Source organism: Mustelus asterias, chromosome 3, assembly GCF_964213995.1.
Source record: "Mustelus asterias chromosome 3, sMusAst1.hap1.1, whole genome shotgun sequence".
In the NCBI taxonomy this organism is placed as follows: domain Eukaryota; kingdom Metazoa; phylum Chordata; class Chondrichthyes; order Carcharhiniformes; family Triakidae; genus Mustelus; species Mustelus asterias.
The window spans coordinates 6151783-6166959 of NC_135803.1; the positions used below are offsets into that span (position 1 = coordinate 6151783).

Consider the following 15177-nt stretch of genomic DNA (forward strand, 5'->3'; position numbering starts at 1 on the left):
ATTGAATGGCAGAGCAGGCTCGAGGGGCCAGATGGCCTACTCCTGCTCCTAGTTCTTATGTTCTTATGTCAGCTTTCTTAGCCAACCAATCCTTCAACCATGCTAATATACCTGCTACACCATGTGCTCTTATCTTGTATCGTAACCTTTGCTCTGGTACCTTATCAAATGCCTTTTGGAAATACAAGTACACCACATCTACTGGTTCCCCTCTATCTGCCTTGAATGCTATTTCATCAAAAAAAACTCTGAACAGAATAGTTAAACATGATTTCCCTTTCACAATGCCAGGTTGGCTGTGCCTGATGATATCACAATTATCCAAGTATCCTGCTATAACTTCTCTAATAATGGATCCTAGCACTTTCCCTGTGACAGATGTCAGGCTAACTGCCTTCTCATTTCCTGCTCTCTGCCTCCCTCCTTTCTTGAATAAAGGTAGTGGAGATTTTCCAATCTGTTTTCCAATCAGCTGGAACCTTTGCAGAATCTAAGGAATTTTGGAATGTTATAAACAATGCATCTTCTATCTGTGCCACGACGTGGTTTAAAACCAAGGATTTGGTTTGCTCCGGGTGCTCTGGTTTCCTCCCACAGTCCAAAGATGTGTGGGTTAGGTGCATTGGCCATGTTAAATTGCCCCTTGGTGTCCTGGGATGTGTAAGTTAGAGGGATTAGCGGGGTAAATGTGTGGGGTTGTGGGGATAGGGCCTGGGGTGGGATTGTTGTCAGTGCAGACCCGATGGGCTAAATGGCCTCCTTCTGCACTGTAGGGTTTCTATGATTCTATGAAGAATGTAGGGTATTGGGTCCTGGGGATTTGGTCTAATAGTATTCCCAGTCTCTTTTCCCTGGTGATGGTGATTATTTTAAGTTCATCCCACATTACCACATTAAAAGGTGCTATATAGCAGCAAGTTGTTATTGGTTAGTAACTGGTCCAACATTAAATAGCGGTTCACACTCCTAGTCAGGGACCCGGGACAGACATACAGGCCAACATGAAGTCAATGTTCTACTTCCTGAAGCCAATCTTTCTTTCGAGTACCCTGGCAACTGGTTTCACTCATTCTGAGCAATCCCAACATTACGTTTCTCTCCCAATGTGAATGCCCAACTCAGCACCATCTACCCACAATTCCCTGCAGTTGCTAAATGCACAGCCAAATAAGAGGAAGATGTGCAAGAATTGTAAGGAGAGGCTGGATAGGCTGGGACTTTTTACCCCTGGAGCGTAGGAGGATGAGGGGGGTGACCTTACAGAGGTCTATAAAATCATGAGAGGCATAAATAAGGTGAATAGCCAAGGTCTTTTCCCCTGGGTAGGGGAGTCCAAAACTAGAGGGCATAGATTTAAGGTGAGAGGGGAAAGATTTAAAAGGGACCCGAGGGTTAACTTTTTCACACAGAGAGTGGTGCATATATGGAATGAGCTGCCAGAGGTGGCGGTGGAGACGGGTACGATTACAACATTTAAAATACATTAGGACAGGTACATGGATGGGAAAGGTTTCAAGGGATATGGGCCAAACGCAGGCAAATGGGGCTAATTCAGTTCAGGAAACCTGGTCGGCATGGACGGGTTGGGCCGAAGGGCCTGTTTCCGTGCTGTCTATCTCTATGACTCCAGGATATGAAAGAAATAGAAACAAAAGCAATCAATGTCCACACTATAGATGAGACATCCCAAACTCATGCACCACCCACGTCAAAAATACATATGATTATTGCGACTATTGAGAAGGATAAGGGCAGCACATACACGGGAACACCAGCATCTGCAAACTTGCACCCAAAGTACACATCATCCTGCTTGGAACGACAGCAGGCCTGCTTCCTGGTTGAGTGAACAGCCAGGGAGTGTCCCTGACCTTCAGTCAAACTGAAACGGGGGCTGGGCTACTAAACCTTTACAGCTCTTCCTTCTGGTTCGAATCAATTGGCCAGAATTCAAGTCTTTTTCCCTCACTTTTCCGCTGTTTATACCATTGTACAGGCGATTAAAAGAGAGAAGCAGAAGCTTAGGAATGGAATTAAAAGCAAATAGGCCCGTCGCTGCAATCAGGCTGGGGTGTGACGTGGTGTGGAACTTGCAGGTGGAGGTCATAGTTTTACAGCACAAAAAGAGGCTCTTCGGCCCATTGTGTCTGTGCCGGCCATCAAGCGCCTATCTATTCTAATTCCATGTTCCAGCACTTGGTCCGTCGCCTTGTATACCGTCACCTTTCACGTGCTCATATAAACGCTTCTTCAACGTTGTGAGGGTTCCCGTCTCCACCGCCCTTTCAGGCAGTGAGTTCCAGACTCCCAGCACCCTCTGGGTGAAAACAATTTTCCTTAAATCTCCGGCCTCTTACCTTAGATCGATTCTGTTTCTTCCTCATTTTCTTCCCACATTTAGTGGTGCACTAAAGGCAGACTTTTGATTGTTTCCATAGTTAGTTATTCCTGTGACAGCTCACTAGTCTGTCGCCACTTTAAATCTATGTTCCCTGGTTATTGACCGCTCTATTAAGGGAAAAGCTCTTAAAATAATCTGTGTCCCTCATAATTTTATACACCTCAGTCAGGAGCCCCTCAGCCTTCTCTGCTCTAAGGAAAACAACCGCAACCTAACCAGCCTCTCTCATCGCTGAAACGCTCCAGCCCATGCACCTGTCCTTCCAGGTGGAAGAGGTCATTTCTGCTGCTGGATAAAAATCTTGGAACGTCCTCACTAACAGCACTGCAGGTGTACCTACAGCAGATGGACTGCAGCAGTTCACTATCTATCCATCCGGACTGCATTGGATGCACAGCCGTGCAAAAGTCCGGAACAGGCCTTGTACAAGAAGTGGTCCTATTAAAGCTGAGCTGCAGCTAGGCAACTGCAGAGTGCAACAAATGGGCTGTGCAACAGCGTAAGGGCACGGTGGCAGAGTGGTTAGCACTGCTGCCTCACAGCGCCAGGGACCCAGGTTTGATTCCCGACTTGGGTCACTTTCTGTGCGGGGGGGTTTGCACGTTCTCCCCGTGTCTGCGTGGGTTTCCTCCGGGTGCTCCGGTTTCCTCCCACACTCCAAAGGTGTGCGGGTTAGGTGGATTGGCCATGCTAAATTGCCCCTTAGTGTCAGGGGGACTAGCTAGGGTAAATGCATGGGGTTGTGGGGATAGGGCTTGGGTGGGATTGTGGTTGGTGCTGACTTGATGGGCTGAATGGCCTCCTTCTGCACTGTAGGGATTCTATGATTCCAATTGAACTTGGGCTTTTCTGCTGTGGACAGCCCCCAGCTGAATTCAGTGCCCAGGGAAGCATCTCTGACCTTCAGTCAAATAAAATGGGAGTGGGATGCAAAATAGTTCACTGCTTTTTCTTGTTGTCATTAGAATAAATTGACCAGAATTCAAGCTTTTCCTCCTTCTCTTTTCAGCTGTTCATACCATTGTACCAGGCAATGAAAACTGAGGTGGAGAGGCTTAGGGAGGGAATTGCAAAGGAAATAGAGAGGTATTCTTCAACTGACCCCCTGTTGTGATCAGCATAATACATTCTTTGTTATTTCCTTACACAGACCCAATAATCAGATCAAACCTGCATCAAACAAATATTAAACAGGTTAAGGAGCCAAGAGGTTACAGTGTCCACTTAAACCTGGTGCTTACCTTGTGACAAGGTGAACAAGAAATTAACCTGCATCCTCATGACATTCCAAAGCTCTGTACAGCCAATGGTTTGAAGTGTAGGTCACTGTTGTATTGTCAGAAAATACAGCGGCCAATTTGCAGACAGCAAGATCTTGCAATCAGATAGTGACGAAGTCACACATTAAGCAGCACTCCCACCTCGGAGTGACAAGATTCTGGGCTCAATTCCCATTCCAGGGCTTGAGCACAAGAATCAAGGCTGACACTCCAAGTGCAGTACTGAAAGTGTACTGCACTGTCAGAGATGCCATACTTCAGATGAGATGAGGCCCCCATCTGCCTGCTTGGGAGGACATGAAAGATGCCATGGTTTGGAAAAGAACTCAGGAGTTCTCCCCAGTGTCCTGGCCAACAATTCCCTCATTATCTTAGGCAGTCCCTCTGAGTTGAGGGGAACTTACTTCCACACTGAAAATGAGTTCTCAGGTGACTGACGAGTCCAATGCAAGACCTACAGCCTCTGTCACAGGGTGAGGCAGACAGTGGTTGGAGAAGTGGGTGGGTGAGTGGGTGGGGTACCCGGGGTGCTATGCCCTCCTTATGCTGTTGACGCTTGTCTGCAGAATACTCCTGGAGGTGATAGCCACTATTGATCCCTCGTGCAACCTCACAAAAACAGAGCATTATTTGGCCATTATTACAATTGCGGCTTCTGGGATCTTACTGTGCGCAGATTGGCTGGTTAGATGCTTCCTCGATTCTGAACCAGGCCGAGGTGTTTGAAAGGCGCGACTGGCAGTTCTCCATCTGGCATCAACAGCTATTGAAGTCTGCACCCTGGTTGCTGGAACAGTACGGGCACGTTAACAGTGGTAAACAAAGCATTTGGCCCAATGACAACCTGGCACAGGTAAACCTCCTTAAAGCACTCCAAACAAAACTTAATCCAACAGAGAGGGGCAGGAGTCTGTGACTGCAGGTAAAACCCACTCACTGGTTTCCAAAAAAGACCAAGGTGCTGTGTCCCCACAGGTACTGGGCAGATTCCTGAGAATAAATCTGTTTTGCTTTTTGTTTAGAAAAGTTATTTAAGTGAAGCAAAATGAGTTTTCTTAAGAACGGGAAAAAGCCCCGTCCTGTGTTTTGGTTCAAAAATAGTTGGTCACTTTTCAATCTCCAGTGTTAGTTCAAGATTGTGGTGATAGGCTTGAGTCTTTTTTTAAAATCAGGAGGGCGGGGGAGCTAAGAAGCGGCGTCAACAACTTTGTCTATGTTTTTTATTTAACCCCTCAATCCCGGGACAACTACAGAAATGCTGAAACTGCCAGCGATGCAACCTGCGCCCTTCCTCTCAACAACAATGAGGTGGCAATCCCATTCTCAATCCACAGATTTACATTCCTTTTAAGGCTTTGCAAAAATGTTTTTTTTAAGGGTTACAAAGGGAGCTTGCTGCGGCACAACTTCCTGCATTTGCAATCTGCATCAGGCATGCAGCAATCTCTCCGCGTTCGGGTAATTAAGGAGATTCAGATTAAATGTTGCCCCCCACCCCCGGCTGTATCCCCCCCCCCCCCATCCCCCTCACCCCCACCCCGGCTGTACTGCCCCCCCCCCCCCCCCCCCTCACCCCCCCAGGAATGTACAGCAGCTAGCCTGATTCCTACCTGCTTTAACTCGCTGGTAAAGTACAGGAAAGTTAGGGTCATGCCCACACACTGAAGCAAGAGGCCAGAGGCCAGAATGAAAGCCAGTCTCTGGGCTGTCACCCAGCTGCTGCCGCTGTTCCCCATCCCTGGGTCACTCTCTGCTCCTGCAATTGGAAATGTTTTTCAGTTCAGGGCAGGCGTTTTTGTTCAACGCCCGAAAGGAGGAGTCACAGCGAATTGTAAAAAATCCCCTTTTGATTTTGACTGTCAGTTTCTATTCCCGAGAAACAACTTAAGCCTTCCCTTTCAGTTTCCCTGGGAGTTGGTCTGTTTAATCAGTGTCCCGGTTGTTTATCTCAGTTCAGCCGTGCTTGGAACCAAATAAATCTGTCGCACTTTAACCTGTTGTCGTGAGGCTTCTTACCCCAGCCCAGCGCCGGCGTCTCCACCCCAGGGCATGCAGGAAATTATACAAGTGAATTCAACACCCTGGCATCTGGACCCCAAGAATACCAGAAAAGTTACCACATTGGAGTTTAAGACCCAGCTATTTTATTCAGTCGCTCCAACACCTCCAGTTCAAACACCTCTAAGTTCCCCCAAAACCTCAGTCCCCTCTATCTCGCTCAGTTCTTTATGCCTTTTTATGTTTGTTTATGGGATGTGGGTGTCACTGGCAAGGCCAGCATTTACTGCCCATCCCTAATTGCCCCTTGAGAAGGTTGTGGTGAGCTGCCTTCCTGAGCCGTTGCAGCCCATATGCAGTAGGCACACCCACTATGCTGTTAGGGCGTGAATTCCAGGATTTTGACCCAGTGACAGTGAAGGAACGGCTGATATATATTCTCAAGTCAAGATGGTGAGTGGCCTGGAGGGGAACCTCCAGGTGGTGGTGTTCCCAGGTATCTGTCGCTCTTGCCCTTCTAGGTGCAGGTCATGGGTTTGGAAGGTGCTGTCGAAGGAGCCTTGCTGCAGTGCATCCTGGAGATGGTGCAAGCTGCAGCCTCTGTGTGCCAGTGGTGAAGGGGGTGGATGATTAAACGCTGGTGGTTGTTACCAGGGTTAGAACATTGCGGCTATGAGGATGGGGGTACGGTTGTTTTCCTTAGAACAGTGCAGGCTAAGGGGTGACCTCATTGAGGTGAACAGAACTGTCATGGGCCTAGACAGAAAAAACTTGTTTCCTCTTGCTGAGGGGTCAATTTTTTAAAGTTAAAGTTTATTTATTAGTGTAACAAGTAGGCTTACATTAACACTGCAATAAAGTTACTGTGAGAATCCCCTAGTCGCCACAGTCCACCACCTGTTCGGGTACACTGAGGGAGAATTTAGCATGGCCAATGTTCCTAACCAGCACATCTTTCAGACTATGGGAGGAAACCAGACCACCCGAAGGAAACCCACACAGACACGGGGAGAACATGCAAACTCCACACAGATAGTGACCTGAGCCAGGAATTGAACCCAGATCCCTGGTGCTGTGAGGCAGCAATGCTAACCACTGTGCCACATAGGTTTAAGGTACAAAATTTGGGATGACATGAGGGAAAATGTTTTCACCCAGAGGGTGCTGGGTATCTGGTATTCATGGCCTAGGTTCGTGGTTGAGTCTAAAACACTCAACTCATTCTATAGATATCTGAATCTATATCTGATATGTTGTAACCTGCAAGACTACAGATCAGCTGCTGGAAAGTGAGATTAAAATGAATGACTAGTTGCTTTTCTCTTTATTAGCTGACACAGATGTGATGGGCTGAATGGCCTCTTTCTGCTCCATAACCTTTCTGTGGTTCTATGAGGTACCAATCAAGTGGCCGCTTTGTCCTGGATGGTGTCGAGCTTCTTGAGTGTTGTTGGAGTTGCTCCCATCCAGGCAAGTGGGGAGTATTCCATCACACTCCTGACTTGTGCCTTGTAGATGGTGAACAGGCTTTGGGGAGTCAGGAGGTGAGTTACACCACTACAGAATGCCAAGCCTCTGACCTGCTTCTGTCACCAGTTCAGTTCCTGGTCAATGGTAACACTAGGATGTTGACAGTGAGGAATTCAGCAAGGGTAATGCCATTGAATGTCAAGTGGTGATGGTTAGATCCTCACTTGTTGGAGATGCCAGACACTTGCATGGCACAAACGTTACTTGCCATTTGTCAGCCCAAACTTGGATATTGCCAAGGTCTTGCTGCATTAGACATGATCTGCTGCAGTATCTGAGGAGTCGCGACTGGTGTCGAACATCGTGCAATCATCAGTGAACATCTCCAAGGAAGGTCATTGATGAAGCAGGCTGAAGATGGCTGGGCTTAGACACTGCCCTGAGGGACGCCTGCAGTGGTGTCCTGGGACTGAGATTACTGACCTCAATCATCTTCCTTTATCAGAGATTTTCCAGCATTTTCTGTTTTTGTTTCAGATTCCCGCAGTATTTTGCTTTTATTTTTATGTTTAACTCACTGCCACTTCTCTTCCAGGATTGCCTTCCCTGAGGAAGTACTGCTCTTCTCTCTGACAGAATTTCTCTCTTTTACCCTGTCCAGCTTCACTGCTTTCCATTTCACCCCCCCCACCCCCAATGTAAAAAGCTCTGACGAAGGGTCATCTGGATTCGAAACGTTGGCTCTATTCTCTCTCCCCACAGATGCTGTCAGACCTGCTGAGATTTTCCAGCATTTTTCTATTTTTGATTCCTGATGGGGAATGTCTTTTTAATTTTTATGCCCAAGCAGCTAACAGCAGTCCAGAAGTCTGAATTTGTAACACCATCTCTCTTCCACACGACAAGAACAGAAAATGCTGGAAAATCTCAGCAGGTCTGACAGCAGAGAGAATAGAGCCAACATTTTGAGTCTGGATGACCCTTCGTCAGAGCTGCTTTTACCATCTCTCTCTCAAGCTCAAGGTCCTATCTCTGATACGCTTTGGAGTCAGTCATGAGGATAGAGAATTTCAGTTCAAAGGAATCTCAGGTACAGTCCCATCGATTTTTGGAGAAGACAGATTAACATTTAAAAATAAAGAGACTGTCTCCAAAAATTGCAGTTTGCATCAATCTTTTTTTATTCATTTGTGGGACATGGGCGTCGCTGGTTGGCCAGCATTTATTACCCATCCCTAGTTGCCCGAGGGCAGTTGAGAGTCAACCTCATTGCTGTGGCTCTGGAGTCACATGTAGGCCAGACCGGGTAAGGATGGCAGATTTCCTTCCCTGAAGGACATTAGTGAACCACATGGGTTTTTCTGACAATCGACAATGCTTTCATGGTCATCAGTAGATTCTTAATTACAGATATATTTTTAATTGAATTCAAATTCTACCAGCTGCCATGGCAGGATTCGAACACTGGTCCCCAGAACATTAGCTGAGTTTCTGGATTAATAGTCTAGCACTGTTTGGGCAATAGTCCCAATAATGGGCAATAGTCTAGTGATTGTCCATTAATACCACTGGGCAATCGCCTCCCCTAATCTCAATCCCACTGGAATTTCAATACCTCTGTGGAAAAAATCTGCCTCAGCTCTGAAGACAAGCGATGGTCTCATAAACAGTGACCTCTCTATCTCTTAATCTTTTTATCATTGGATCTTCAATTTGGTCAATTTCCTGCTTTGTAACTTGCAATTCTGCACACACTTGTGTTTGTGTGTTGTAAACATGGGTACCTGGGCTTATCTTTTGAAATAGCTTTCTCTCCTTTCTTAAGTGGGGTTTTGGCATAACACAAACCACAACCTTTTTGTTTAAACTCAAGACAAAGTAGAAAGGGTCGAGAGCTTCAAGTTTTTAGGTGTCCAGATCACCAACAACGTGTCCTGGTCCCCCCATGCCGACATTATAGTTAAAAAAAGCCCACCAACGCCTCTACTTTCTCAGAAGACTAAGGAAATTTGGCATGTCAGCTACACTTCTTACCATCTTTTACAGATGCACCATAGAAAGCATTCTTTCTGGTTGTATCACAGCTTGGTATGGCTCCTGCTCTGCCTAAGACCGCAAGAAACTACAAAAGGTTGTGAATGTAGCCTAATCCATCATGCAGACCCTTCCATCCATTGACTCTGTCTACACTTCCCGCTGCCTCGGCAAAGCAGCCAGCATAATTAAGGACCCCACGCACCCCGGACATTCTCTCTTCCACCTTCTTCCTTCGGGAAAAAGATACAAAAGTCTGAGGTCATGTACCAACCGACTCAAGAACAGCTTCTTCGCTGCTGCTGTCAGACTTTTGAATGGACTTACCTCGCATTAAGTTGATTTTCTCTACACCCTAGCTATAACTATTACATTCTGCACTCGCTCATTTCCTTCTCTATGAACGGTATGTTTTGTCTGTATAGCGGCAAGAAATAATACTTTTCACTGTATGTTAATACATGTGACAATAATAAATCAAATCAAATCAAATCAAGGAAGAAGGTGGAAGAGAGAATGTCCGGGATGCGTGGGGTCCTTAATGTTGGCTGCTTTGTCAAGGCAGCGGGAAGTGTAGACAGAGTCAATGGATGGGAGGTTGGTTTGCGTGATGGATTGGGTTACATTCACGACCTTTTGTAGTTCCTTGCAGTCTTGGGCAGAGCAGGAGCCATACCAAGCTGTGATACAACCAGAAGGAATGCTTTCTATGGTGCATCTGTAAAAGTTGGTGAGAGTCGTAACTGACATGCCAAATTTCCTTAGTCTTCTGAGAAAATAGAGGCGTTGGTGGGGCTTTCATAACTATAGTGTCGGCATGGGGGGACCAGGACAGGTTGTTGATGATCTGGACACCTAAAAACATGAAGCTCTCGACCCTTTATACTTCGTCCCCGTTGATGTAGACAGGGGCATGTTCTCCTTACGCTTTCTGAAGTCAATGACAATCTCCTTCGTTTTGTTGACATTGAGGGAGAGATTATTGTTGCCGCACCAGTTCACCAGATTCTCTACCTCATTCCTGTGCTCTGTCTCGTCATTGTTTGAGATCCGACCCACTACGGTGGTGTCATCAGCAAACTTGAAAATTGAATTGGAGGGGAATTTGGCCACACAGTCATAGGTGTATGAGGAGTATAGTAGGGGACTGAGAACACAGTCTTGTGGGGCACCGGTGTTGAGGATGATTGTGGAGGAGGTGTTGTTGTCTATCCTTACTGATTGTGGTCTGTGAGTTGGGAAGTTCAGGATCCAGCTGCAGAGGGAGGAGCCAAGCCCTAGGCCACGGAGCTTGGAGATGAGTTTCGTGGGAATAATAGTGTTGAAGGCTGAGCTGTAGTCAATGAATAGGAGTCTGACATCGGTGTCCTTGTTATCTAGGTGTTCCAGGGTTGAGTGCAGGGACAGGGAGATGGGGTGCTGTGGACCTGTTGCGGTGAAAGGCAAACTGTAGTGGATCCAGGCAGTCCGGGAGGCTGGAATTGATTCGTGCCATGACTAACCTTTCAAAGCACTTCATAATGAGGTCACATACCAACCGACACAAGAACAATTTCTTCCCTGCTGCCCTCAGATAACCTAGACAACAAGGACACCTATGTCAGACTCCTATTTATTGACTACAGCTCAGCCTTCAACACTATTATTTCCACGAAACCCATCTCCAAACTCTGTGGCCTGGGCCTCGGCACTTCCCTCTACAACTGAACTCCCTAACTCACAGACCACAATCAGTAAGGATCAGTAAGCCTCCTTTGTACCTCCTCCACTTTTGAATGGACCTATCTTGCATTAAGTTGATCTTTCTCTACACCCTAGCTATGACTGTAAGACTACATTCTGCATTCTCTCCTTCTCTATGAACAGTATGCTTTGTCTGTATAGCGCGCAAGAAATAATACTTTTCACTGTATGCTAATACATGTGACAATAATAAATCAAATCAAATCAGAAAATCTGGCAGAGTGAGATTTTTACAATCAGTATTTAAATGGTTAAGTGCAGACACTGAATTAATACCTTCATTGAATAAATTAACAAACAAACCCTGTTATGATCAACTAAAGAGTGGGTAAGAAAGGATGCATCCTGTCAAGTGTCTTCACTCCTTGTGACACGACTAATTTATTTTCAAAAGAATCCTATCAAAAGCCTCCTTGAAGCCGATGAAAACAACATCCATCAGTCTTCCACTATCGACCATACTAATTGACTCCTCAAACAATGCATACGGATCAAAAAGGACCAATCCTTCACAAACATATCCTGATTCTCTTTGATCAATGAATTAGTGTTGAAGCACTCAGTCACTCTGTTCCTAATGACTGAATCCAGTACCTTGCTCACGCCCAGACTGAAACTGAAAGCCGTGGTTTCTCTTTCCCATTCTGAAATAATTAAGTTCTGAATTGAGAGAGAGTTTTTCTAAACACTGACTAAAGTGTCGACAATTGCCTCACTCAGTTCCTTGAATAGCCTACGCAGAGAACACCACTTCTTGGAATCACAGATTGAAAGAATTGTAACCGCGCAAACAAGGCCATTCGACCCATCATGTCCATACCAGCTCTCCGATTGAGCGATTCACTTAGTGCCTTCTTCCCATAATTCTACACATTGTCTACCTTAGCCTCAGGAATGGAGCAGGTATCGGGTGACTTATCCGTCCCTGTTAGTGTGAGGGGAATGGATGAGTGGGAGATCTCAGGACAGGGTTCTGGGATCACTGGAGTTTTGAATTTATATAAACCACCCTCGGTGGGGTTTTCCAGCCCCGCCGCACTGCCGGGATTGTCCGGTACTGTTGGGATTTTGGGTGGGTTGCCGAATCTCCAGTGGCACGTCCTGCCGTGAGGGATCGGGGAAATTTCAGCTCTTGACTGAGGAAGTCAGCGTGAGTGGCCAAATGTGCCGATGATGCCAAACTAGGACAGACTGAGGGCGCACGGTTCCCGTCCCACTATGCTACTCAATCAGTGGGCCAGGAATATTCAACGGGAACCAAAAAATTGGATTCGCACCCGGCATCCAGCAAGTCGCGATCTTTCTGGGCCATTCTTTTGTGACGTGTTCAGCTTGGTGCCGGGGAAGGATGTGAGGCTGGTTGATATATTCAGTGGCTGATTTCAGTGTGTTTAGTGAGCTCCAGACACTATTGTCCGGGCTCATTTGTCTTTCCCACCTCACCGGTGGAGGTTCTCACCGGCGAGGATCGCAGCTGGTCCCCAGCAACGGGGACCGGTGGGGGTGGGCCTCACAGATGGGACTGGAGGGCTGATCGGGCTGGGGGGAGACACACTGCGCACTCTGCCAGCGGGGATTAGGGACGGACACCCTGCGCGCTCTGCATCAGCGATCGGGGGAGAGCAATTAAATGGCCCAGGTGGGGTGTGGGGGGGAGGGAGCGATTGGTCCGGATGGGGGTGTGGATTGACTGTAGTGGCCCACGCTGGGGCGGGGGTGGTGCGGGGGGGGCAGGGGTTGCAACTGGTTTAGGCTGGAGGCATTGGCCCATATGGGGGTTTGGGGAGCGTGCGGTCCACGCAGGGGTGTAGATCATTCATGTGGCCCACGCTGGAGGGGGGGGTCAGGAGGAAGGGGTGTGGGGGGGGGTGCAATTAGTGTGTGGGGGGAGAATCGGCCATAGAGGCCAGCAGTAGCTGGGTAGCTCGGGGCGGGGGGAGGGGGGGCGATCGGCCAGCAATAGCTGGGCGAGGCAGTGAATGACAGATCCCTGTGTTCACACAGAGACCGGAGCATGTGCAATGGTGCCCTCTGCTGCTATCTGCCGGCTCTCAGTGAGCTTAGGCCCCGCCCCTGCCCCTGCTAGCGTAAAACAGATTTTGCTTCATTTTTTTCAAAAGAAAACCACGATTCTCTCCCGTTGTCATGCCCATTTGGCACTTGGAATATTTCTGATAAGATTGTCCCCTGGGAGTATTTGTTTTGTGCAGAAAATTGTTCTGAAATGCGCAGCTCAGAGCGTGGTGGCATCGCAAATTCAAAAGGGAGTGGGATAAATACTGGAAGGGGAAATATTTGCCGGGTTTTGGGAAAAGAGCACGGCAATGGGACTGAAATAAAAACAGAAAATGCTGGAAAATCTCAGCAGATCTGACAGCCTCTGTGGGGAGAGAATCGAGCCAACGTTTCCAGTCTGGGTGACCCTTCGTCAGAGCTGAGAGCAAAGAGAATCAGCAGAGATTTATAATACTGGGGTGGTGGTGGGGGGGGGGGGGGGGGTGTGTGGGTTGCGGTGGGGGGGGGGGGGGGTGCGGTGGGGGTGGGGTGCCTGTAATTTGACAAAGGGACTGTAAATGATGATGAAGGCTGAAAAGTGACCACAGACCTCATGAAGAATGTGGCAGTTGCCCTGAAAGCGGAATGGGGAGGGGATGGTGGAGGCAAGGTGGAGAAGGAGAATGGAGAAGTGGGAAAATGGAAGTGAGACACAACCTCCCCCGCAACCTCCCTCCGCGCCACCCCCCAACTCCACCCCACCCTTGGGCGGCACGGTGACACAGTGGTTAGCGCTGCTGTCTCACAGCGCCAGGGACCCAGTTTCCATTCCCGGCTTGGGTCACTGTCTGTGTGGAGTCTGCACGTTCTCCCCGTGTCTGCTTGGGTTTCCTCCGGGTGCTGCGGTTTCCTCCAACAGTCCGAAAATGTGCGGGTTAGGTGGATTGGCTGTGCTAAATTGCCCCTTCATGTCAGGGGGACTAGCTAGGGTAAATGCATAGGATTATGGGGATAGGGCCTGGGTGGGATTGTGGTCGGTGCAGGCTCGATGGGCCGAATGGCCTCCTTCTGCACTGTAGGGATTCTGTGATTCTATGATTCTAGAATGAAGGGTGATAAAAATGGCTGCCTTCTGGATTGAACACTGAGTTCAACTTCTTCAGCGCATGAACTCTCCCCTCCACCTTCGCCCCATTCCCATTTATTTAATCTCTTTCATCCATTTTTATCACCCTTCATTCTCACTCTCCATCTTCTGAGATTTTCTGCTTTTGTTTCAGATTCAGCATCTGCAGTATTTTGCTTTTATTTTAAAGTTTATTTATTAGTCACAAGTAAGGCTTACATCAACACTGCAATGAAGTGGAAATCCCCTAGTCGCCACACTCCGGTGCCTGTTCCGGTACACTGAGGGAGAATTTAACATGGCCAATGCATCCTAACCAGCACGTCTTTCAAACTGTGGGAGGAAACTGGAGCACCCGGAGGAAATCCACACAGACATGGGAAGAATGTGCAAACTCCACACAGACAGTGACCCAAGGTCGGAATCGAACCCGGGTCCCTGGCGCTGTGAGGCAGCAGTGCTAACCACTGGGCTACCGTGCCGCCCTCTAAGGCAATGGGATTAATTGGATAGCTCTTTCAAAAAGCCAACACAGGCACAATGGACCAAATGGCCTCCCTGTGTACTGCAAACTCCTTTGGGCAGAATAATTCGGAGCAGGGTGGGGCTGGGGGGCGGGGCGGGGGGGGGGGGGGGGCAGGGCGGTGAAATCCCTTGTACACACTGACACATTCCCCGGGAAGAATCTTGGGGATAATTTCCTGATACATTCTGCTTTGAATGATATGTAAATACTGACACATTCTCTCGGAAGAATCTCTGACTATTGACACATTTTCTGGGAAACAAAATCTAAGGGCCGACTCATTCTAAGAGAAAGAATCTAAAGATACTGACAAGTTCCCCTGGAACAAGCTACTTAAATGAGGAACTCCTCTGAGCCCAGCATTCCCCCGCGGGACACTTGCAAGGTTCTGACACTTGTTGAAAGCATTGTCCTGGATTGTCATAATGAGGTCCCGGTCCCTGGGGAGCAGCCCTTTCCCAGGGAGAGCTCGGATGCTCTGGCCTCAATGTCTTGGGGGAGGGGGAAGGGGGGGTTTGGAAGTGGGTTTCAGTGTCGGGGGCAATTTGACAGTGGGGACCCGGGGCGTTACGAGGAGCAGCAGCACATTTCCCTACACACCGCT

The 15177-nt window shown here is 48.0% G+C and overlaps 2 protein-coding genes across 3 annotated transcripts in view; one reads left to right on the forward strand and one right to left on the reverse strand.

Annotated features, from left to right (window-relative positions):
- Window positions 1-5442, reverse strand: part of tnfsf10 (TNF superfamily member 10) — a 30769-nt gene extending 25327 nt beyond the window's left edge. The window contains exons 1-2 of one of the 2 annotated variants that reach the window (XM_078204458.1): window positions 5292-5441; window positions 4349-4468 (exon numbers count right to left, since the gene is read on the reverse strand). Coding sequence is in view for 1 of the 2 variants with exons in the window: in XM_078204452.1 (XP_078060578.1) it covers window positions 5292-5417 (126 nt within the window). In the remaining variant the exon portion in view is untranslated. Of the gene's footprint in view, window positions 1-4348; window positions 4469-5291 lie in introns of both variants that reach the window. The other variant, XM_078204452.1, reaches the window with a different exon arrangement.
- Window positions 1-15177, forward strand: part of LOC144486402 (organic solute transporter subunit alpha-like) — an 87004-nt gene that overhangs the window by 10321 nt on the left and 61506 nt on the right. The window lies entirely within an intron of this gene.